Source organism: Tauraco erythrolophus, chromosome 2 (assembly GCF_009769465.1).
Source record: "Tauraco erythrolophus isolate bTauEry1 chromosome 2, bTauEry1.pri, whole genome shotgun sequence".
Taxonomy (NCBI): domain Eukaryota; kingdom Metazoa; phylum Chordata; class Aves; order Musophagiformes; family Musophagidae; genus Tauraco; species Tauraco erythrolophus.
In genome coordinates this window covers 133,109,480-133,135,194 of record NC_141466.1, presented here as the reverse complement: position 1 = coordinate 133,135,194, position 25,715 = coordinate 133,109,480, and the positions used below count along the sequence as shown (strand labels likewise).

Here is a 25,715-nt window from a genome sequence, read left to right as displayed (position 1 = left end):
GTGAAGAAACAAACCTGGCTCTTTATCCTTAAGCTAAAATTCCTGTTCCCTGAAATACTCCTGGCTGGTATCTTGTTTACAGCTTCACATCCAAAAAAAGATTCCAGGGGGAAGCAATTGGATGGAAGACACAGAGCAAACATCCTTCCACTCTGGATTTGCCAGAGCCACTGGAGAAGGATGCTTACAGGATTACAGAGTCAGCAACATGTCCAGGACTCAGAGCTGGAAGAGATGAGAAAGTGAGCTCTTTCACAGGTCCCTCTAGGTTCAGAGGGATGCTGCTTTTTCTCCAAAAGTCCTGCTGGCATGCTAGATCAGCTATGGTTGATAACAGAAGGTCAGAGCTGCAGCAGAGGCAGTGGACATGGAAGCTCCAGTGGGAAGCACAGAGGAAGGCAGAGTCAGTGCCTGGACATTAATGGGTGTCCAGAAATAACATGGACTCTTACAACAAATCAAGAACTGTGAGACTGATGACTGAGTTGAAGGCAAAAGGTGAGGGAAGAGGAACCTTTTCTCTTCTGCACCAACACTAACATTTTCCAGGAGAAGCATGAGATGGAGCATTCTCTGGCTTGGATTTGGACTGACTTCAGTCAGCACTGGAAGGAAGAGAATAAAAATCCAGTATTGTGCACCGATGATCACACTGAGACGGACCTGCTCCGTGGTACCAGACAGACACAGGCGAGGCAGGGTGAGTGCTGCCGGAGCCCAGTGCCCTGGAGCACACAGGTTTTGCAAAGCGCTGCCTGGTGTGCCAGCTTCCTGCACCACGCCGTGTGGGTGCAGCCCCCTGCACAGGCTGGGGCTGACTGCCCTGCAGTATCCACTTGCGGTGCACCCACGTCCTGCAGGGAAACATTTCATTTGAAGTAGGAAAACAGAAGAAGGGGAACTTCCTTCTCTAAAACTGGTGTCAGATGCTTCCAAGATGCAGCCTGAGAAGCAAAAGATGGTTTTCCATTCCTTTCTTGTAACAAAAAAGGAAGAATAAAATAAAAAATAAGCTGCAACATCCATTGACAATGGGCCTGGGAAAGCAGCAGTCAGAACTGGGAGAGGCATTTAATCAAAATGACTGCGATTCAGCAACCCAGCACCAGGATGTGTCTCAAGAGGTTCAGTCTATTTCCAGTTACCTACTGTGTGACCTCAAGCAAGCCCATTAGTCTGTCTTTGACAGATCCCCTCTTGCTCTTTTCCTGACTTATCCATTAGATCACAAGCTGCATTTTCCCCTCTCAGGCACTATCTCATAGAGAGAACTTTTTCAAACGAGAAGTCCTGATTCTGCATGGGGTTTCTTGTGGTTGCTGCCAGGCGTACGACAGAACTAGGTGGTAACCAGGACCTTGTGGGACAATGCTTTCAATATATCAATGTCTCACAACCAGCCACAAGCTTGCAGGCTGCATTTCATCCAAAGTTCTCTGCTTACCTCAAACCAAAACGCACCATCTGTAAAACGGGCTCTGAAACACCCACCCGTCCTGAAGGAGTTTAAGGGCGGCTCAAACAAGCTCATCCCACAAAGGGTGCTACAGCAGCTGGAAGTGCCATTAGCAGTGAGACCGCTCTTCACAGTCAGAATAAAATCCCATAAATCTCCTTCTGGTTGGGAGCAGCTGCTTTGCTGGTTAGTGTGTGAAGCCACTTTACTGCACGTGGCTGAGAAAGTTCAGAATGCACATGGTCATGGGTCACCACGCTGCCACATGCATGTGCACAACGCAGCGCAGAAGCAGACAAAGGGAAAGACAAAGGGAGCAAATCCTCTTCTCCATTTCTGCACAGTAACATGCCAGAACTCATTACACCAGCATTAACAGGGAGCAAACTTTGGCCACAGGGTATTCTGAGTCAGGCACCCTGGAACAAGGGACACATAGGGATTTTACAGAGTATGATTACAGAAATACCATACTCTGGAGAAAGCCCTGAGTGTTTAGGTTTCCAGAAAAACAAGGCTGGAAGGGGCTTCTAGGAGGTTCTTCTGCATTAAGATTTAACTTTCAAATCACACAGTCTACATACTTTTTTTCTTCAAAAAAACGCTATTACTGCCTTAACACCTTGTTTGTTAAAACCCATTTACCCTCTACTTTCAGTAAAAACTCAACTTTGCCACAGTCCTCTTACATTAAACATTCTGGGGAGGCACTCATGGCTTTGCATGGCTATGCAAAAGTAACCACGATCAAGCAAGCTTTTTGTCTTTTACAAATCTCTCCTTTCCTCTGTACACAAGACGGGCATCACGATGGCTTTGAGGAGTTCCTCTTTCGGAGGAGATGCTACAGAGGCAAATTTGGATCCTGCCAAATAAATACCAGAGGAGCAGTACTAAATGGTGACTGTTAGCTCAGAAATTCCCTAGTGCTGCTGCCTCACCGTCACTTTTAGTGGAGGAGCAGGTGGGCCTGAGTCTGTGAACCCCCACACAGCGAGCAAGCCCGGCTCGTGCCAGCAGCCCAAGGCTCAGCCCTGCGGACCTCGGGGAGCAGGAGCTCCTCATCTTCTGCCTCTGCTGACCTCAGTGCCCAGCACATCAGCGGGGCTCACTGAGTAACAAACTGCACCTTGCAGCTCTTAATGCTGTCACCAGGCTACACCTCACCCAGCCAACGCCAGCCTTTTCTGGCAACTTGGTAATACTTCAACTAATACAGGGAAGGATGGAGGGCAGGGCTTGTGCTGAAGCCCAATCATCCAAGTATTTGGAGAGAAATCCCGGAACTGCAAGTGAAAACTGAGGAAACTCTCTCTGCTAATTACGGGGCTGTTTCCAAGACTGCCTTTTCTAACCACGTGATCACACTGTACAACGAACACTTTGGGTGTGCAAAACAGTAGGGACATTGTTATGCCTCCATGGAAGCTGGCTGCTTCTTTTCAGCCACTTGTTTTCATCCTTTTCCGCAAAAATACAGATGAGCTACAGATAAGCTGCTCATTAAAGAAAGGGATTTTATTCCTACAGCATTGCTTCCTTTTGCCAATCCTGTATTCAAGAAGAGGAAAGATTCAAGGGACTACATGCTGGCCAGCCTGACCTTGGTCCCTGAGAAGGTGATGGAGCAATAAGCCTGTGAATCACTTCTAAGCATATGAAAGACAAGAAGGTGATGCGAGTAGACATAGATTTATGACGGAGAAGTCATGTTTACCCACCCTGATAGCCTTCTACAATGAGGTGGACTTGTTGGATAAGGGGAGAGCAGCAGATGTTGTTTATGTTGACTTTATCAAGCTTTTGAAACTGGTTCTCAAGCATCCTCATAGACAAACAGAGGAAGAACAGACTAAGTGGACAGTGGAGTGGACTGATAACTGGCCAAACCGCTGTGCTCTAAGTCCAGCTGGAGGCCAGTCACTAGTGGTTTACTCCAGGGGTCGATACTGCTTAACATCTTTATTAATGAACTGGAAGATGGGGCAGAGGGCACCCTCAGCAAGTTTGCAGCTGATACAAAACTGGGAGGGGTAGCTGATGCACCAGAGGGTTGTGCTGCCATCCAGAGGGAGCTGGACAGGCTGGGGAAATGCGTAGGCAGGAAACTCATGAACATGAGCACAGGTAAATGAGAAGTCCTGCACCTGAGAAGGAATAACCCCCACGCATCTGTACATGCTGGGGCTGACCAGCTGGAAAGCAGCTTGGCAGAGAAAGACCTGTTGATCCTGGTGGACATCAAGCTGAAGTCCACAATGCACCCTTGTGGCATGGAGCACCAACAGCATCCTGGGCTGCATTAGGAGAAGCGCTGCCAGCAGGTAAAGGCAGATGATCCTTCTCTACTCAGCACTGGTGAGACACATCTGGAGAGCTTGGTCCAGTCCTGGGCTCCTCAATAAAAGGAAGATACGGACTTCCTGGAGCAAATCAGTGAAGGTCCACAAGGATGATTTAAGGGATTGCAACACCTGGCACACAAAGAGAGGCTGAAAGAGCTGGGACTGTTCAGTCTGGAGAAGAGAAGGTTCAAGGGGATCTTATTGATGTGTAGAGGATAGAGAAGGTGCAGCCAGACTCTTCTGAGTGGTATCCGCTGAATGGACAAGAGGCAACACACACAATTTAAAATACAGAAATTCCATTTAAACATAAGAATGCTTTTTTCACTGTGAGAGTGGTCAAACACCGCAACAGGCTGCTGAGAGCAGCTGTGCAGTCTCCATACTTGGAGGTATCCAAGACTCAACTGGACATGGTACTAAGCATCCTGGCGCTAGCTGACCCTGCTTTGATCGGAGGGTTGAGGGCCAGACGATCTCCAGAGGTACTTGCCAACCTCAACAATTCTGTGATTCTCCAGTCTTCTAACTTTGCTTTCACTCCGTTATTGCAAACCAGAATCTTTCCTCTGTCCTACACCGCTGTCTGAGTGGTGTCCAGCTAACAGCAATAGCAACAGCGACTTCCCTCTAAGACTCCACGGCATCTCCTGCTCTTCCTCCTCAGAAGGGAGCTTGCAACAACTTTGGGGGTGGGGGGGGTGGCTCCTCTATAATTTGGGAAGTAAAGGATGGCTTCATTGGTGTTGGGTAGTTTGGTTTTTTTTTTTTCCTAAATAGATCTGTTTTATTTTTAAAAATAAATGAATAAATAAATAAAAAAGAATCATGTGAACAAATGTAGGACTTACGTATGATCCATAATTCACTGCTAGGGTCTGCAAAGCCCACGGAAGGCCTAGGCCAATTAAAATATCAAAAACATTGCTTCCGATGGAGTTGGACACAGCCATATCCCCCATACCTGCAGGAATGGAAACCAGGCACAATTAGACATGCCTCAGAAAAGTCTTTTTCAACTTTTAAATGGAAATACATTAATCTGAGCTAATCCAGACAATTTCCACTAATTAAGGTAAACAGTTAAGGGAGATCCCCCTCACCTCATCCCTTCCCTCACCCCTTTGCCCTCCCCATCATACAAGGCCATCAGGTTTGAAGGGGCTGAATTCACCTTCTAGGATCATTTGAGAACTTCCCTCAACTAATACTCTGCTGCTGTAGGGACCCTGGCCACTGGCTGTGCTGGTGTGACCTGCTGGCACTCTGGTCTACGCTCAGTGCGGCTTTTGAGATGCTTTACTGTAACCATGACACATGAGCTTCTATTCCAGACTGATTAAATTACGTCTTTGAGTAGTCTGTTAAGTAGCCAGCTGTTTCAACGAGGAGCCACTGGTTTTGTTCCCCAAGGCAGTACTGCCAACTTTCTTTTTCTCTTAAAACACCAGTTGCTGGAGTCACAAGGTGGAGTGGAAAAAAAAGTTTTCCTTAAAAACATTAGTATCTGCCAGTCCTTACGACTGTGGAGAAAAGCTGGAAAGTGACCTGAAAGACCTTAATGCCATGTTCTAAACAATTCTATACCACCGATATTCAAATAAAGAAAAACGTTGTGACTTTTGGAGAAGGCTTGAAGTTGACAACGTTGCCAAAACTTGTTCCACACTGTCAATAAGAACCTGTTAGCTGCTTTGCAATGGCAACATAACTAATTTCCTTCTTTGTTCTTGTTTAAAGTTTCAGCCTCAGGAAAAGGGCTCTCTATGTTTTCACATTCACGACACATCTGTGCGACCTAAGGAGGAACGGGACACAAGGAAACACTCCCGTAGCAGCATGACATCTCTGCAATGACCTACCTTGCCTTGCTACGATAAGGCTTGCCATGCAGTCTGGCACGCTGGTTCCAGCTGCCAAGAAAGTGATTCCCATGATCACATCTGGAATTCCCAGCGTGTAGCCAATGATTGTCACCTAAGAAAAGGAAACAAATTGTCAAGCTGTTTACAAGAATTAAAATCAGAGACTAGCTTGGCCCAATTCTGCAAGATGCTATGAGACAGAGTTTATTGCTCAGTGCGAACTCACACTTGCTTTAAAGAGCAGCAGTGAGAGGCTTTTTTGGGATACTCATCAGCTGGCAGAGGTAGCACCAACCTGCTAGGTACCCTCTTTGGTTAGCTGCTTCGCATCGTTCATCCACAATTTTCCTGACACCAATCTGGAAAAGGGACTGTAAGGTGGCCCACCACCCTGTGTAACAGTCTCCTGATCTTGGCTGAAGTTCGTAGACATTATTATATACAAATAATAGCTAAGCAGACACTAAAACAACCCCATGCTTCATTATACTATGAAAGTGCTATATGCAGGGACGTACCCCCAAGTGACTGCAAACAATTCCTAATGGCAGAGAGGAGATACCTTTAACTTCCTCTTTCCTTTGCTATGCAGTCTATGATAAATCAGTGCTCTTCATACTGATTAATATTTTTAAATTTTGGATGCCTTTGTCCAATTATTCCCATTTCCTATTAGCCACATTTAATTGCTCTTCTGAACTCTGCAGCACACTCCAAGAAATGTGAACTATGTTAGAAGCAGCACAGTGACCCTGTGGGCTCTGGTATTTCAGCTATGGAAAGCTGGGACAGCTTTTTTCTTGGAAAACACCTCATCCTCGCAGATGAAAACCAAAAGAAAACAAGTAACTTTCTATTTCCTGTTCAGGACAATACGGGTTACTGAAAACAAAACAAAACAAAACCTCTTCTGTAACTGCTTTGATTAGTTCCCAGGGAGAAGCCTGGCGTTCATTTTTGCATTTAGTACAAGAATGAATTGTGAAGGCAGTGAAGATTTTTTGTGTTGCCCCCCGCTTCCCAGCAGAGAAGCAGCAGCCAGTGCTTTAGCGAGGTATCTCCATGCTCGTCGGGTCCCGTTCCCAGACAGACCATGAATCGAGCACTCCATCCCAAGTGCAGCAGCCCAAAAGCAGGTGTCCCTTTTTAGACCCTCTCCTGATGTCAATGCCCCATCATTGTCTGGTTCTGCTTAAGAGTACAGACCACCCCAAAAGAAACACGATCCATGCTGCAGTTATTACTGTAATTCTAACGAGGGCAACTTACACCTTTCACCTACTCGTATCACGTAATGAGGCCTTCAGGAAGCCAACAGGCTCAGTGACCCAGCCTGTGTACAAACCCCCTATGTGAACAGGCTAACTATGCTTGGATTTCCTTGTGTTCATTTTTATTTATCCCCTTCTACCTTTAGGATAATGAGGTAGAATTAAGTTCCTGCTGACCAGAGCAGTTGTGCAAGAATTTGGCTGAATGCCATGCTTTTGCTCATGCTGAGTTCAAAGTGTTATCACTCACAATTCTTTCTCTCAAGCCCGCTTGCTCCAAGAAAAGGAAAAGGTATTGAGGCCAGATTCTCACTAGCATCAGGGCCTCTTTACAGTGCCCTGTACGACAAGGAGGTGCTAAATTGGTGTGAGCGTAGCTTTTCCCATGTTAAAGAATCTGGGTGAAATTCCAGCCCTGAATCAAGTTCAAAGGCCGTGGCTACTGGCCTCTAATTTTATTCTCTGAGTGTGGACAGGTCTAATAGAAATGGATGCAGACTTAAGGTTTCTCATCCAAAAATTCAGGCATGTAGAACTTTCTGCATGTTTCTCTAAGCTGACAAAACCCACTTCTGTTGCCTCACCCAGGCAGTGGTTTCTGCTTTAGTTGGTACATACCATCCACACCATCATGTAGGAGAAAGCTGCAATCCAGAGGGTAGAAGAAGCAAAGGTAACCATGAACCACTTTTCCAAGTGGGGTTTGTTACAGTTGGGCACTGTGAAGTACAGGACAAAACTCAATGGCCATGTGAAGAGCCACTTCAAGATTTCTATCTTGCCAGCTGTAAAACAAAAAAGGGAAACAATCACAATTCTAGTCTGCTTTAGTCCAGAACCTTACTTTTGTTAATGTTAACAAGCAAGATGCCAGGGGCACCTCAGCCTAACTGCTGTTCAAAGAGATAATGACAAGGCATTCCTCGTTCAGCAGATTGTGGTGTGATGGCAGAGGTGGGAGGGCAAAGAGGAGCACGGGGAAGAAGTACGAAGTGCCTCCCTGAGATTTTGTTAATTAATGGGTCAGAGCACACCTGCTACCCTCTTTGGGTCAAGTTCTTACAGGTACCATACAAAAACCAAGTTCTAGAAAGAGATCTGATCCATCTTCAACCACCTAATGTGAGGGCGCAGAAAAGATGGAGCCAAGACCTTCATAGAAACGTACAAGGAACTTGTAAGAGCCAATGGATTCGACTTGCAATAAAGGAAATTCAGAATAGATGCTACCATTAAGTTGTGTGTTTTCTTCTTTTTTCCTCCTACCATGAGGGTGGTCAAACATGGGAACAGGTACCCAAAAAGACTGTGAGATCTCCGTCCTTATAGATAATCAAAATTCAACTGGACACAGCCTTGGGCAACCTGCTCTGAGCAGGGGTTTGAACCAGAGATCTGCAGAGGTCCATGCCGACCTTTCCCATACTATGAATCTAGTGCCATTTTCCATAGGATATCTAAATTGCTCTCTTCAAGACTCAGGTTTTCTCCTTACTCGAATCACAGCTACGCTGTTTGAGTGAGGAGATCTGAAACGGAGTTCTCAAAAACCTATCTCCCCTGTAAAGGGCAGGACCAGTCCCTACAGTATTCTGGCTTGTCTGCAACACAGCAGATCCTGCCAGCTGCGGCAACTGTGAGTCAAAGCCAGGGCAGGGATGCCTTATAACAATCCTGGGACTAGAGTCCTGATGGGGTCAGAGGGACTTGGCAAAAAGGAGATCTCCATCCTGCAGGTGCAGTGCTCAGCAACCTGAGACAGACATGAGACAACCTTCTCACAAGTCACACAGCTGTTCTGACTGTCTAAGCCCTCCAGAAAGAGTGAGAAGACACTGTAGCTGTGCCTAGTTCACAGCAGGCAGCAGAGGTGCCCAGGACCTCTCCGCTCTACACGAGCACCACCGCTGCCTTGTCTCCACTAGCACTACACCTTACCACTGAGGTCAGAGCGTTCCTCGTCTCCCAGCAAAGGTAAAGCCAGACGCAGACACATCTCACCTGCGTTCAGGTATCTTGCCAGCAGCCCCACCATTCTCAGCTTCCTCCGCAGTCAGCAGAGAGAGACAGGTCTCTCCAGAGGGTGACCCAGGTTTTAGGGGCAGGAACCACCCCGTGGAGATCGCTGCCTCTCCCCTCTGACTGCAACAGCAGTGCCGGCCAACGCTCTGGCTGCAGCAGAGGTGCATCCAAGCCCAGGAGTCTGCACCCTGAGAAGTTCCTGCTGCTTCACAGTTCCTCTCATCCTTTACTTGTGACCAGGAACTACACTGCGAGGTGCAGGCTGATGGGACTGCTCAGAGACACTTCTACCTCAACATGCATCTGCAATGCCTTCTGGCATACTCAAACTGAGTTTTGCTTTCTGGAACAACACAAACCCTGGAGGTTCTTACTGGGTAGGTCAAAAGGTGTGTATGGCCCTTCATGGTCATCATCATCATCATCATCTTCTTCCTCTTCCTCATCGTTTTCGTTGTTCTCATTATCCTCATTCTCGTTCTCTGTCTCGTTCCCAGCCTCAGCCACGTCCTCGTCCCGCCGCGTGCCATTCACACCCCGCTCGGCAGAGTTGCTGGGGCCTGTTCCATTCTCAACCACGTGCTTGACAGGTATTTTGATTGCTACTTCTGACTCACCATTGGTGTAAGTCCTGCTGTTGATCAGCCTTTGTCTCTGTAAATAGAGGCAGAAATCCATGCTGAAAGATTTTTTTTTTAAATTTAATTTTTTAAAGAGAAAGGGAGGAACGGGGAGAGAGAGATGTACAGACTTCTTTAAAAATTTGGCTCTAAAAGTAAAAGAGATGAATTTTGATCACATACAATGCAATGCCTGCAGATGACGAGATAAATCTCATTTATACAACTTTTACAAGAGAAGGACCAGTGGCTGTGGAATTGATTCCAGGAGTACAGGGCCAGACTAAGTGCGGACGCACTGGAGTACCACACTATTAAATAAGCGCAAGCGATATTAATGTCAGATCAATGCAGTGGGCACCTCCTCTGAGCAACAGCTACAGGTAACACAACCACAAAACCACAATTATCTGCTAAAATCTCCATGGGGACAGATAGTAAGGGATGATTTAGTAAAGGCAGTGTCAGACAGATAAAATCTGGGAAAATGCTATCAGGGATCCAGAAGAAACACAAGAGTTTCATTTTGACCCAAACACTGCTACAGGAAAAGGCAAATTCAGAAGGAGAAGGGGAGGTGGGGTGAGATAAGACATACCTCATTGATTAACATGCGGCTGGCCATGGAAAGACGTGTTTTGGGAGGGAAGTGGCTGGTTATCATGATCCGGAGCCCAGCCTCAGAAAATGAAAGCTGGTGTGGGTAGGCAGACAGCAGCTCATCCACCATGATCACTGAAGCTTTACGATGGAAATTTCCTGCAGCCAAGGAACAAAGAGAAATTGAAGTCTTCTTCCGGCCGTGCCTCTCTCTGCCCTGTGTGGTTCTCAAAAGAATAAACCCGCGGGTTCCAGAAGTCCTTTGTAAGAACCATTCCTTCAGCTACCACCATTCAAAATATGCCTCCTCCGTCCTTAATTTCTGTCTTTGCACGTCCTGCGTTTCTGTCTTGAAATGAATCGCCAACACGGTATCTCCACTCATGCTCATTAGAGAGAATTAAACCTGCCCTGCACGGCTCATCGCAGGCCTGCGTTAGGCAGATCACTGCTTCCACGGCAGCTATTCCAGCAAGGCAGCAAGGGTTCTGCAGTAAAGCTGCATTAATTCCACCGCTACAGCCTGCACTTCCCTGAGGATATTGGCCTCACCCACCATTAACCATAGAGGGGGGAGGAAATCGTCACTGTGTGCCTGCGGGGTACCAACGCAAACAAAAAGCAGGTTCCTGCATCCTAGGCTCACAGCTCACAGCTGGGAAGTGCCGTCAGACCGGGCAGCAAGTGCACATCCCGTCCATGAGGTACGACCCACAGTGCGGGAGCAAAGGAACAAGGATTCATAGATTCATAGATTTCTAGGTTGGAAAAGACCTTAGAGATCATCGAGTCCAACCATCCCTAATCCCCATTAAACCATATCCTCAAGTAGCTCATCCACCCTATTCTTAAACACATCCAGGGATGGGGACTCAACCACCTCCCTGGGCAGCTTATTCCAGTGGCTGACAACCCTTTCAGAGAAGAAATACTTCCTAACACCCAACCTGAATCTCCCCTGACTGAGCTTATGCCCATTTCCTCTTGTTCTATCACCCATCACTAATGTAAAGAGCCCTTCCCCTAACTCCCCACCATCTTTTCTCAAGTATTTATAGGCCGTAATCAGGTCTCCCCTCAGCCTCCTCTTCTCCAGGCTAAACAGCCCCAACTCCCTCAGCCGCTCCTCATAAGTTTTATTTTCCAGCCCCTTGACCAGTTTAGTCGCCCTTCTTTGGACTCGCTCCAGGAGCTCAATATCTCTCTTAAAGCGAGGGGCCCAAAACTGGACACAATATTCCAGGTGCGGCCTCACCAGTGCCGAGTACAGGGGCAGGATCACTTCCCTGCTCCTGCTGGTCACACTATTCTTGATACACGCCAGTATCCCATTGGCCTTTTTGGCCACCTGGGCACACTGCTGGCTCATATCAAGCCGGTAGTCTTGGGAGATGGGCAGGTACCTGAATCGTGCTCCAGCTGGGGCACAGTGCCAGTGCCTGTTACCTCTGGGGTGGCACGATGCCAGCATCCATCCTTTCTGTGCCTGGATGCTACCTTGGGCTGCAAGTGCTGGGCCAGGACTGGGACTCAGCAGCAGGGAAATCGGAGGTCTTCCCTGACACATCTCTGTTTTGGTTTATTAAAATCAGTGCTGAACACTGGCAAATGTTTCATGGCATTGCTATTTATTGTCATCACTGTTAGTCTTACTGAAGAGTATCTCCTTGGCCTTAGCATCGCTTTTTTTCCCTGCCTGAGAAGGTTTCCACGGATTGGGGTAGGTAAGTGCAGTCATCCATATTCAAAAGAATCAAAACAGCCAGATAGCTTTTCCTTGTGACTATTTCCTGCACGGCACTTGGGGTCACTGCCTCAAAGACAGAAATCCTTCTGTTTGATTCTTTTTGCTCCTCTGTTCGGAAAAGGCCTCCGAAAACAAGCGGTAGTGGCTGAAACCCTCAGGCAACCTGTTGCAATGGTGCTGCGTGCTGGTGTGCACAGCAGTGCCAGTCGCCTGTCTGGGCCCCCAGTGGCCCCCTGCCAAGTAAACACAGAGCACTGCAAGAAAATGAAGCAATCCTTTCGTCTTCCTTCCTCAGCTAGTTTGAGTAACCGCAAGTGTCCAAAACAAAAAATCACCAGCAGCTGAGCAGTGTCACGCAAAGACACATTCTGAGGAGATTTAAACCAAATCCCACAAGAAATGCCCGATTCGTGCACCACCCTGAGGCCAGCGGGTGAACCCAGCTGGCGAAGCCCTGAGTTTATGCTTAGGGAGCCTTGCCAGCCTAGCTTCACTGGTACAGCACAGTGCTGCTGTTGAGAGCCCCAGGCCACAGGCAGCTGTTCCCACAAAAGCAGCGTCCCAAAGCAGAGCGTGCAGCACTCGGAAAAGCCTTCCCTCAGCAAGAGGGCAGTGACACCATGGCTGGCCGCTGGCAGACTCTAAGGGTCTGATGTCAGCAAATAGACCCCTCTACATTTCAAGTTTAGTTGCTTACTGTATACAGACTATGTCTTTCAATCACTGTTTTCAGGAAAAGAAACATTTATTTTTGTTAATTTTTAGTCCAGTGCAATAACAAGGGCAGTCCATCTGTAGTCACAGACCAGGACTGCTGTAGACAGGCTAGAGCTCCTTCTCAAGTTAAACCAGTGACTGAGGGGTGTGTGTTATTCCTGAGGATAGGTGCATACAAATCCTAAGCAGTTACTGCACATGCTTGTTGATTGTTACAAAGATAAAAAAATTACAGTTTATCACACGCTTGCAAATGCACACATTGAGCTACTGCCGCTGAGCTACGGAGTGGGTGAATTTCTTCTAAGCTGAAGAAATACAATCATTTTCACACGTGATCATCACTGAAGTCAAACGGGAGCAGATCTCAGCCAAAGCGAAGTCCACTTCAAGATCATTTACGTGGAAAAGTTGTGCACATTCAAGACAGCACGTGCAGTAAGAGCATGCTGCCCAGACCAGCACAGAGTCCCCACCCTCCCTTCACTGGGGGGAAAGCACATGCCAGTATAAGCAGGGCCTTTTTCCCTGCTTAGGCTATGTCACTTCGAAACAGAGTTAAATTTGACTGGAGGTAACTACATGTAAATGGGCATCTTCGGTGCAGAATAACAGCACCCATAGGAGGACATACAGTGGCATGGCTGTCATGGTCTGAATAAGTCGCCCCTGGCCAAATCAGGCTTGAAGCTGCAGGAGTCTTTTCAGTCAGGCACTTGGCCAGCAGCAAGAACTACCCAGAGGAGGCCTGGGCTGCCTCCAGCAGCAAAGGATGCAGTGGCCAGGGTCCCCGCGCCGTGCCCCCAGGCACAGGAGCCCGGCCATGCGGCAGGAGGGTTCCGAACGGGCCACCTCCTCGCCCGTTCCACGGCTGGTAAGACAGAAGCAGTTCACACTGCACGGCTTGCAGACAAACGCGTAAACAGTCAGAATGATGCAAGCAAGCAGGGTGACTTACTGGAACAGTTACCTTTCTTTAGCAATACCACTGTGGCATCGCAGTTGCTGTTATCGTCCATTTCCGTGTTATTTGCTAAACCGTTCACCATATTTGCAGAGTTTTTTGTCTTCCTTTCAAAGCACTGATGTATGGTTGAGTTGTACCTGCACAAATGAAACAAATTCTAGATGTACCTTTGCTCCTTCTACGTGGATTTCTTGACACTCTTCCCTTTCCTAGACTCATATCCTGTGCGATCCAATTAAGGGAGGGAAGAAAATCCCTCTGGTTTTAAGGAAGTGTAGCCACAGTACGCCAGAGCTCTAACTAAATTGTGTACAATGCAATCTCTCCATAAACAGAAGGCCATGAAAGACAAGACATGAACCTTGAATGACACGTATGCTTATGTATCACGTGTAATTAATACATTGTAAAGCAAATAATGATTACTTGTCATTGTCCAAATTTATTTTTTATCACATAATCATATCTGAGCATGAGTGTTGTTTTACCTGTGAAGACCTGCCACAGAAACACAAGACCACACGCTAAGTTCTGTTTTAACTTGCGGGGAGGGAGGGCAGGGAGGGGAAAAAAATCTTTGTTTCTTATTTTATTTAGAGTATCTAGGACCTGACACAAACGTGAGCCAAAGATCTCCCCATGATACTCAAAGGCAAGGGTAGACCACTGTGAACACCTGGCCGAGGTCCCTAACAAGGCCGACAACCTCCCTAGCTACATCCAAACAGGTCTGAAACATCTGTTCACACCACAGCATTGCTTTCAGAAAAAAAAAAATCCATTCTAGACTAAGACATTGTAACTGTCTGTTTTACTGGTCAGTTAATTCTTGCAAGGGTGAAGCTACCCTCCATGTTAAAGAAAAAGTTTCTAATTATTAGAAGTGAGATGAATTCTGACTTGTGTTCCCTTCAACCCAGCCCGAGTGTTTTGCTGTTCTCACTGAGAATTGCTCTCACAATATTTACTCTATTCATCATTTCAAAACAAATCTCTACTCTTACTTGTTGAGACAAGACCACTGGTGTGCTTGGCAGCTGGTAGGTTTTGTTGAATATTCCAGTATAAATATGGGTTTCCTTTCCACTGGCTTTTAAAAACAAGGCAGGAGCACAGGAACCAAACAGCACAACAGACCAGCTTTGCTAGCATGAACTCGTGTGAGCGAAGTTACGCAGGTCAGATGCTCCAAAAATCAATGCTGATTGTGCTGTAGTTTTATCATGGGTCTCCAAGCAAGCACGAACAAATTGCTGTGGATTTTAGCACCCATAAAAAGTAGACTGAAATCTCCCACATGTTTATTTCTGAGTAGGGGTGCTAAAGCAAAGTCAGAAGAGGCTGCTTTAGTGGGACTTGGAGACAGATCCAGTTCTCTGCTCTGCCACAGACTTCCTGCATCAGCCTTGGTCAGTTCACACAGGGTGAAATTTGTAGACCATCATCCACCTTTCGATGTCTGATCCTCGGATCTGTACTACAGGGATAAGCAGCCCCTTCCTGCCTCATCAGGACAAACTACAGGCAAGCACAGGACAGGGCCAGGTGCTTTAACCCCTGCTACTGGAGGTACTGCTGACGTGCAAGCTAAGTGATGCAACGGAAGCCCTTCCCACAGCCCGCAGCTCTCTAATTGCCTTTGCAACCTCTGGAAAAGCACGGGAGCAGGGAGCCTTACAACCTTAACGAGCCGAGGGTGCATTTCACTTACTTCATGATAATGATGTAGATGACATACATCAGCACTAAGACTAAGGACTCCCACCTGCAAACGAGAGCGACACAGAAAACACATGAGAGCAGGGCACGGCAGTCAGCTGCCCAAGTCCAGCCGTTCCCCCATCTGTCACGCCACCAACTTGCGGAAAGGCTTGATCCTCTCGGGCTGTCAAAACACACCTCTAGAGAAGTCAATGAGTAAAGAAATGGCTCACACACCCAAGTGTGATGCCTCCTTTGTTTTCTTGACTTCTGCTCTGGTTTTACTTGGCCAAATCAACCCGTCAGCTACGAACAAGTGACTAAACTCATAAGTTCAGTGAACAAATCGCACACCCAAGGAACACCGACACTTCTGCAAGGACAACAGCTGTGGGGGCTGCAGCAGAGGGAGGGCAGCAGACTCCCTGCTCTGCCCGCATGGGTGTGAAGCAGGCCAGTGGGCGTTCTGAGGATGCTAAAGCACACCCACCATGCTGAGACCGCCCGAACACGGGGCAGTTGCTCTTTCGCTATTGCTGCTGCACAACCACAGAGAATGCAGCAGGCAGCAGATTAAACTGCTGGTTAGATAGTCAGTTTTCTTCTCCCCTGTTTCTGTCAAACTAATGACATTTGTATGAAAACAGAATACGACTTCTAGAACTTGCTTCTAGGTAATCTTTTCCACTGACTGAAATGCTGCATTCTGCACAGTACCCTATGGCAAACTGCTAGTCCTTGTGGAAATCATCCATTATCAGACTGCTATATATTAAAACTCATGAGCCATTTTCTCATTAAGGATTTTGAGACATGGCACTAACCATATCAGTATCTCATTCCCTGCTTCGGGCAGTTGAACACTCGGCTTCCGCATTGGTGTGTTTTAGGTGAAGGGCACAGTTAAATACAACTAGGCCTCGAGTGAATTTAAGTTAAAAAAACAAACCACTGCAAAACTCAAGTGTTTCAGAAATCCTTCTCTGAAATTAAACATAAATCCCCCAGTGAGAACAAGCTTAAGAAAACATGCAGCCCAAAAAGCCTCACTCCCCCTAGTGCTTGTAATCTAAATAAAACTGGCTGTGAGTGAAATCAAAGCTACCACTGTCACTCTACAAGCTTTGAGAGGTGCTGAAAACAAAACCATGAAAGCAAAACAAGTGACAGTACACTTTAAAAAGTGTCTGAAGCCCTCCTAGCCTACCACACCTATTGCAGTACATCAAAACACATTTGTGGGGATACTAATGTTGTGGTTTGTTTTTTTTTCTTCTTTCTTTAAACTGGTCATTCGTTCTTTAATATTACCTTAGGAACTTTTCTTTTTTAAATTATTAAAAATCCAAATATTGGAACACACTTATTTATGACTGCTTGGGCAGCCCCTTCCGTTCCCAGGCAGCTGACATCCCTGGCACACTGGCACCCAAGCAGCAGTCCCTGCTGAGCACGTCGCCATCCCTGGCTGCTGCAGGGTGGGCAGAGGGCACCCACTGCTGCCACTGGATCAGGAAACAGCCTGAGTGACACTCTCCTAGGCTTTCCTCTCTGGCTCAGAAAGTGAGTTATTCTAGCCCACCTTGTGCTGAGGTTTCTCATGCAGCAGAAAGTGCTGCCTGAATAGCACTGCAGAACCTTTTAGCTTCCCCCTCCTTTCCTGATGAACCCCACTTATTGCAGCTTTTGTGGTATAACCAGAAAAAAAATGAAAAGGGATTCACGGCCGGATATACTTACCAGGAAACTTTTTCGTCATAAATAAACTGTGGAGAAAAGGTTAAAAATAGGCATGTTACATATGAAATCACAGCTGAAAACAGCTCATCACCTGAGCAGGAGCCAGAGCGGGCAGAGCAGGCCAGGGCTCAGAGCAACGGGGTTAAGCTCTGGCCCGTTTTGGCGCTGCCCTCCCGCCCAGCCTTTGAACTGGTCATCCGCTAGCGTGTCTCACCAGCGAAGGCTGGCAGGCACTCCTTCCCAAACACCCCGGCATCCCGGTGCGCCCTGGGCTACTGCGGTGGTTCCCGGGAGCGCAGCCGGAGCCAGAGGAGGGGCTGCCCCGCCGCCGAGCGGCACGGCGGGGGCCCCGGGGGCCGCCCCTGCCCCGACCTGGCCCTGGGGGCACCCGGGCGACGGGTTTACAGCCGGCTCCTCCGCCGCTGCGCAGTTCTGCTGGCCGAGAGCCGGGCCCAGGGATGGCACCCCCGGGTCTGCCCGACCCCCGCGCCAGCGGCGTTCGCCGCCGGACGGCCACGGGCTGCAGCGCTCACGCCAGCGCGGCACGGAAAGGCTCCCCGGGGCAGGGCCGCGGCCCCTCCCGCGCGGAACGCTCCGCGCTGGGAAGAAGCGGCTGCGGCGGAGGGGCGGGGGGGGGGGCCAGGGGCCGGCGGAGGCGCCGCGGGGCGCTGACCGGCAGGTGGCTGCCGCGCTCCGCCGCTGGGGCCGGCCCCGGCCCCGGCCCCGGCCCGCGCTCCGCCCGGGCGCGGAGGAACGCACCCGCGGCCGCGCACCGGGGAGAAGGGAGGCACCGGGAGCGAGCCTCGGGAAGCGCAGTGAGCACCTCCTTGGGCTCTGCACTCCCTAAACAGCAGCTCCGGCTACACTGGTTGACAAGAAAACATCCCCACAAAACGCTGTGTTGTAAGTCGCCGCTCCCAGTCACCGTAATCCAGCGCGACACGGCCCGGTTGAGGTGACGGTGCGTTGGTGTGATGGGACGTGAAGGCTGAGCATTGACCTTCGTGATCGAGAACAGCACCCATCCCACCTTCGTCCCTAATGACTCCGACCACGTCCCTTCGAGTTAAGATACACAGGCGTCTTTTTCCTTGCAAGGGAAATAAGGAGCAACAGTTTTGCCAAGCTCTGAAAGAAAACCAGGTAGCTTTGTAATATTATTTTAAGGTTAAAAAAAAAATCACAGAGCTGAATCAAGGTGAGATAAGTATGATAAGTGCAGTTTATCCACTTCTGATCTCTGTGATGTAGAGTTCACTCATTCTTATCAAATGGCCTGGAGCACCAAACAGGTGACTTTATACTGCTTTGCTATTTATTACTGCAGCACTGCAACTCCTTTGCTAGTGGAAATGTAAGGCGACAAAGTCACATTGATTTACCCAGCAGAATCTCAAGCTTTTTAAAGTTGCTGTATCTCAACATTGGCAGGAAATGTATTTATTTCCCCTCAGATGTATTTATGATTATTAAAGACTCCAGCGGAGTGCAACTTACAATACAGCACCACAAGCCGCCGTCTAAAATACTATGAGAGCAACATTCCACAAGCAGTATAATTCCTCAAGTACGATGACTGTATTTCAGCTGCAGCGAGGTCTCAATGCCCTGATATGGCAAACTATCCCTATATTGCAAAGCATTTAAGCGTCTTCTAAAATTTAAGGCGCGCAGAAATCTAACAAAGGGGGAACCGCACGCAGGTCGTGGTATGCTCTGCATGGAGCCTGTGGCTTGTCCCCCAGCAGAGACTTCCAGGACCAGAGAGTCAGTATTTGAATAACAATGTGCTGCCACCTAAATCTGATTCTGCCCTAAAAGGATAGGAAAGATCTGAGCCACTGTTAAGCCAGGGGTCCCTAAATGAATGAAGGGGAGGAGAAACCTCTTAAACTGAAGCAGTGTTTGACTCTGAAAGGAAAAATCCTTGTTTGCCATCAACTGGGGAGCAATATTGCATATAAAAGCATTGGTAAATCAGCTGGGAGCTAAATCTTTAACCATTTTAAATGTCTTCCCTTCCTCACATCTTTCTTTGCTTTTCTCTAAGAGGTGTCTAAAAGTCATTTGCAGCAATTGCTATGGAGTAATGCTGAAGAGAAGTGGCACGTGCTCCACATCTCCTAAGCCACCATCAGCCAGGTAGTGCTGCAACACGGCAATAAGAGTTCTGGCAATGCCTTCAAGCCTCCACTAGGGCCTGGAGTTGCACAGTCCTGCTGCCCTGCCTACATGAAGGACCTCAAAACTCATAGCTGATAAGATGAGCTGACGAGCGGGCATACAGCTGGAGAGAAGCTAACCCAAGGCTTAGGAAAAAAAATAACAGTATCCTGGTATTATGAGGTACACTCCCAAAACAAAAGGACTTTTGCAGTTCTATAATTATGAAGAACAGCTCATACAGAAATTAAGTACCAGAGAAAAGTCTTACAGATAACAGAGATGTCTGTTCAATGAATGAGCCGTACAACTTCCTCATTACATAGAGCACGTACCTAGGAATTTCAGGGGTGCACTGGACACCATACAATAGAGAATGGTTCTCAACATCCTGAAGCAGCTGGCAACCACAAGAATGAACCAGCCATGAAAAAGAACTTGCCTTGCTTAGAGAATTTAAAAAATGATGATAGATTCAGCAGATTTCTAACTTGTCTGCCACCATGCAATAAATGAAACACCCAATCCAAACAACAGGAGGCTAAATATCAGACAGCTGCCCACATCTGTGCTTCCCGTGAAGTAAACTAACAGAATGCCTGAAAGATGCCTTTAAGCTCCTGCAACGTCATCTATTACAATTAGTGGTGTGGCCAAATTTGTTGTTTAGGAACACTTTCTGGTAAGAGGTTACTGTCAAGCCGTAAAAGCAAAAAAAAAAAAATATTTTCCTTTTGAAGATCATTGCTAACAATTATGTAGAAAAGTTATTTTTCATCAGGTGAAAAAGGCTCACCTTGCAGTGTGGGGAATAAAAGTACAAACAGGTTGAGGCAAACCCTCCATTTGAGATAAGATGGATAAAGGCCTTTGCACCTACAGAACATCTGTAGTGTACAGACAGGGGCAGAATGAAGGCAAAACAAAACGCACTGTTGAAATTGCAACTAATAAAAGTAGCACAAACTTCAGAAAAGCAAGTGTTCACTTCTGACTCCAAAGTTCCCTTCTTGCTTACATATGGAAGTTAGCCTCAAAAAATCACTCTTCCCTTCTTCAGGAATCTACGAATCCTAGACTAGGCCAGGAAAAAGGAAAAAAAAAAGCAAAGTAGCAATCGTTACCAGGAAACTCAATTTCTAGACTTGCTGGCTTTCTTTGGTATTGGTGGCACAGGTAACGCTAAACGGATGCCAGTGTCTTTATCTAAGCGCTTGTGCTAACATTTTTTCACTGTATAGCCTGATTCTGAGAGATGCAGAGTACCCACTGAGGTTGATGAAAGCTGGAATAGGAGCAGCATTAAGCGTTACTGACACTGCAGCCTTCGTTAGAGCGTTTGCTGCTAGTGTGCACTGAACAAGACCTGCCCCAACTACGCGTGGAAAAACTAACGTTTTGTAGTTGTTGAGGACCTCTTTCCTCTGAGCACAAACACTGCCTCCTTACAGCTCGGTTAGACCTTTTTTAGGAAGCCATGAGGGTCGCTGTTGGGAGAGGACAGACGGCCACGTGTGCTGCAGAGCTGGCGGAGAGGCTGCAGCACGGGCTGTCGGCTCCGCACCCTGCGGCTGCGCTGGGACCGGGGCACCGCACATCTCCACAGCTATCGCTCTGGGCTCCCCGGACACTCCTTGGTCTCCTACTGTTGGGCCAAGCTTTTCTACAGAACCAGGGAGATCACAAGCACATTTTTCCACAAGCAGAAAACCACGTGACTCCTGGAGCTAGGGTCTTAGCTACAAGACCATAATTTCTTAGCAGGTTCCCTTTACAGCTGGCAGTAGACACGTGGGCTCCCATAGAAGAATAGGCTTCAAAAACTTACCACAATGAGCGCAACAACAGACAGTGTATAGTAGATTGAATCTCTCAAGAGACTCCATGATGACAGTGCAACAACCTGGGAAAACAGGCAAAGAGAGGATGTCAGTCAGGCTCTCACCAGCACGACCGCAACGCTAATACCTGTGCCAAAGTTAAGGCCACTATTCTGTGTGAGCTGTCTCCATGCAGCGGGAAGGGGCTCAGCTTCACCAGCAGGACCCTTCCGTGCCAGCGCTGATGCTCAGCGATGAGCGTCTCAATGAAGAATGGTCACAGGAGATGAACAGCCCCGTCAAGTCTCTGTGATAGGATGTGACCACTCCTTCCACCCACCCTGCAGTTCGCATGTTTCTTGTATTAATTTTCCCCAACTTGGGGGAAAATCTCCTGCCTTCCTTGAGAGAGGAAACCAGCCTGAAACGCTGAGCAAGAGCGCAAGGTATGCACTGGTCCAGCAGGCAGGGGAGCACCACCAGACACGGTTCCCAGCTGCCGCCTGGCAATGTGGGTCCTCCCCACCCTCGTCCTAGCACCACGTGCCTACGTCCACGGCGAGTCCAGCTGCTGGCACCTCATACACTGGGTTTCCAGGGATTTTAGACTGCTGGATGATGGGCTTGTCCTTGCTGAAAACACCAACTTGACCCATGCTGACTCATGCCAGATCCCCTGCATGCTGCAAGCCTGAACCTCGGCAGAGCCACAGCTTCACCCACCACACTGACCGGTATCACCACAGCTCCACGTGCATTTGCACAGGTTTTGGGACAAATACTCAAGTTAACACTCCAGCAAAGCATTAAGATCAAAAAACAGGAATCTATATGCAACAGAGGATAAAATGAGATTGCTGTGCAGTTCATTTCACTTGACACCTTCCAAAGCCATGGAAATGAGGAAGAATTGTCACTGTAGGCGGAACGAGCCTGCAATTCAGATCTTAGAAGAAAAAAATACCAGTGAATAAGTTAGCCTGTAACTTCATCAACAGTATTCAAAAAGGCAGATTAAAAGCAGTCATGTTGTGGTAACATCTTCAGTTTGACTGTATTTCTTGCAGCCCTAAGAAGTCCCCTCAGTAGAAGCTTCTCCTCAAATCTTTATTTCCTATTTCTGGAGTATATTTCAAACACTGTGGGTCACATCCTTCACAGGTGTAAACCACAAGGAAGCAGATGGGAGATGGCTAATTTACACTGATTTGGTTCTGGCCCCTGAACGTGTAAATGAGTTTTCTGACCACATCCTCCAGTCACGCTCACGCATGAATTCAGTCAAACAAACAGTAACTTCATTTCCATTTCTAGAATATCTGAAAAGTGGGTCTTATTTCAGAGTGCTAGCAAAAATCAGTTTCCCAGATTTCTCTGCATATTAACGCTTACAATATTGGAATTTTCCAGAACTGCTAGCAAAACAAATGCTGTAAAAAGATACTGACCATTACACTTCAAAATCTCTACAGCCTCTTAATATTGTGGCTTTTTAAAGTGGATGTGATTTATGCCCAGTGTAAAGTCTCTTTATGCAACCACTGACATGTAAGAAACTCCTAGCTAAAAATAAAAAAGCAGGCCTTTAAAGTCCTTGAGTCAGATGAGATTTATACCAGCCGACAATACATTTCAATGCATGTAGGGACAGACGAATGGAGATGCTTTATGATGGAAATTTCCAGATGTAGAAATGTGGAGTTGGGTTCATAATTCTATGCAGAGATCCTTAATTAAATCTCACATCTTATAGACAGTGGGCCCCTTCATTTTGACTGAGCAATTTTTCTAAGAGAGTTTATAAAATAATTTGACATTATTCCACTCAGCTTTTATGATGCTGCTTAAGGTCCTATGCACTTTCCTCAGCACGGACACTAGTGGGGATTTCATAGCTGTAAACTTGAGCTCTGCATAACAAAAGTTACAACATTTCTGAAACAAATGACAAACCCTATATGAACAGGCTTGCTGGCAACTGTTGGTTTCTAGCTAATAAACTTTCTCCTGGGTGTGAGGGGTGTCACCAGGCAGCACCACATACCTGTGACAGCAAGATGTCCCAGCTACTATGAGTCAAGCTAGTATCTCTCCTTTCTTTGATATTCTACAATAATCTTGAAGGTAGTCTGCATATTTTTCAGGGAATTTTCCTCAGACACCTGAAGGAGCACATTAAGCTCCAGATGCATAAACGCAGCTATCTAGCAGGGACCTGGTGCACCAGAGTCACAGACCAAGATGCTACGGGAATCACAAGGACTCTTGCAGTGATTGCAGACTGGATTGAAGGCAACGTGCACGTGCCTGGGACTTGTACAGGCTGCTCACATTTCACAGACATCCCAGCAGGTCCCCCAGATGCAGCAATTAAATCTCAGCTCTCCTTAGGGCGTGAGCCATTTACCCGAAGTCTTTGAACCATGTGATCACTGGAAGAACAATCTGATCTCGGAAAGCCACGCACACGAGGTAACCATGCACCAAGGGTAAAAGGAGTTAATTAGCACTGAGGGAAATGGCAGTATTTTCAGCTTGCTGACAAGAATCGTGTAGTCTAGTTATAACTGTCAAGACCTTGAATGCCTAATTTGTGCCATAGAGTCTTGCAGCAACCAAGGACTCCACATAAATCTTAACGCACTGGAAACCACTTAAATTACAGTTTAGCAGACTAAGGCAGAAAGGAAATCACGGAAGCAATCAGCTTGGGTAAAAACATGATCAAATTTGAGTTTTAAATCAGCAATACTGTAACCCAGCAGAGAGCTGGTCCTTTGGGAGCCAAACGTAAGGAGGCAACTGTAAAACCACCGATGGCCAGTTACACGCTTCCTCCATTCAAAGGAAGTACCTAAACTTACTACTACTTGAACTTGACTACCTGAACTTGACTACTACACTGGCAACTGAATCTGGCATCCCCAGAGCTGAAGGAAGAGCTCTTTAGTCCAGGCTTAAATAAGAGCAACCCCGACAAGTCTGCCACAGACAAGGACCCACCCATGCTGCAGCATCGTTCCAACAGGTAAAACAACTCATATTAGGTATTTGGCTTCTTACTGGCAGACTTTCACCCTGCAAAATCTTCCATGTAACAATTACCACTCAGAACACTTATTTCCATTTTTGATGGGCTGGAGAGCAGAGAAATCAAGATTTTATCAGTTCCAGTTCGATTTCTGCAGCTCTTAACTCCGGAAGCAGCAGCCCCATGCAGCACACACCATCTCCTCCATCTAGCACACACATGGAGATAAGCCACCAGGGGAAAAGCATTGCAAATCAGACAATGGTACCTACTGCCCTTGGCACCTAAGGTAGCTCAGGGCATCCAGGGCCTCACTGGTAATATACTCCATGCCCCATCCTAGGGCTTCACTATTTACCCTCTATAAAATTGACCCTTCTCTCTTCTGCTCTTCCAAATTATTTCTCTTCCCTTAGCAGTGCAGAAGCTCTTTTCCCATCCAGAAGAGACCTGGTGACAGAGGCCATCCAGCTGGCTGTTTTAAAGCCTGCTACTCGTATGTTCTCCCCATGACAGCCGTGGGCCCGGGATGAAGCGTGTGATGCAGAGCATGGCTGCTGCTACCTTAGTGAGGATGTTTGTGCTGCTGCTGCTGCTGCTGCCAACAAAGGCACGAGGCAGTCCAGAGGGCCATGTGCTGCTGGGTATTTTCTCTGCTCAACTTTCCGGGGGAAGCATGTCAAATGCCTAAGCACATGAACGTTCTTCAGAGATCTTTTTCACTCTGAATTGTTCCAGGGCTTTTCCTCCTCTCATGGCCCGTTCTTTGCTTGACATTCTTGGGCTGAACGATCAGCTACAAACACTGCCTGGAAACGCTCGGCTTTGGAAGCAATTTCCTTAATCTTGTTTCTCTGTTACCCTCTGGCACAGAAGGTCTAGATTTTCAGGCATTAAGAGCTAATAACTTAATTTGTTAATGCAGAGAGGCAGGACTGCTTGGGCAAGGGTGTCAAAAGATTAAAGACAATCCCCAACGGCGATTAGCCTTAAGACTACGGAGATCTACAGAGACGTGCCAATGGTGAATCTGCCTCTCAGTGCCTCGCAGCTGGAAGCATCTCCTTCCCGGGTGACGCACACATGGCGCCGCTGACTGCTCCCATGTCGTTTGGTTCATTGACGTTCGATCTTGACAGAGAGACTGCCATTCAGCAAAACGCATTTTCGGGCAAAGATGAATGTTTCTCTCGAGTTTTAAATGGACGTGGTAGAACGTCGCTAATTCATTAGACAGTTTCAATACAAAGGTATCTCCCACAGCACTGCACCACGAGCCACGGTCACTATTTCGGGTAGGCCTTCCATGCAACTCCAGGGTCCAAGGGTGCTCCCAAATTAATCACTGGTCTGGAATTTTGCTCCACAAAGCTTGAATGAGGCTGCACTGAGAACCACAAAGCCCTTTTCTGGAAAAGCAGCTTTTTCTTTTAACGGTCAGCTACAGCCTGAAAGATGACTGCAAACCAAGACAGCCTTACCTGGCAATGCTGCAAGACAGGTTGAGAAAACAGGCAGTGAACACAAGCCCCTTTTCCCTGCTGCTGTTTCTCCCCCTCCCCAGAAATGGCAAGCCAAGGGAATACGCACCGCTGCCAGGCCCTGCCAGGCTGGGGACAAGAGGCACAGGCAGGCAACTGGGTGGCTTCA

General features: G+C 47.5%; 1 protein-coding gene across 1 annotated transcript in view; it reads right to left on the bottom strand.

Annotated features, from left to right (window-relative positions):
• The window catches only part of SLC24A3 (solute carrier family 24 member 3), a 156,715-nt gene that overhangs the window by 9,232 nt on the left and 121,768 nt on the right, over nt 1-25,715 (bottom strand). The window contains exons 7-15 of the mRNA XM_086626594.1: nt 21,043-21,117; nt 17,052-17,077; nt 15,322-15,375; nt 13,614-13,747; nt 10,178-10,338; nt 9,334-9,613; nt 7,556-7,722; nt 5,664-5,778; nt 4,653-4,765 (exon numbers count right to left, since the gene is read on the bottom strand). Of these exons, the coding sequence (XP_086482720.1) occupies nt 4,653-4,765; nt 5,664-5,778; nt 7,556-7,722; nt 9,334-9,613; nt 10,178-10,338; nt 13,614-13,747; nt 15,322-15,375; nt 17,052-17,077; nt 21,043-21,117 (1,125 nt within the window). The remainder of the gene's footprint in view (nt 1-4,652; nt 4,766-5,663; nt 5,779-7,555; nt 7,723-9,333; nt 9,614-10,177; nt 10,339-13,613; nt 13,748-15,321; nt 15,376-17,051; nt 17,078-21,042; nt 21,118-25,715) is intronic.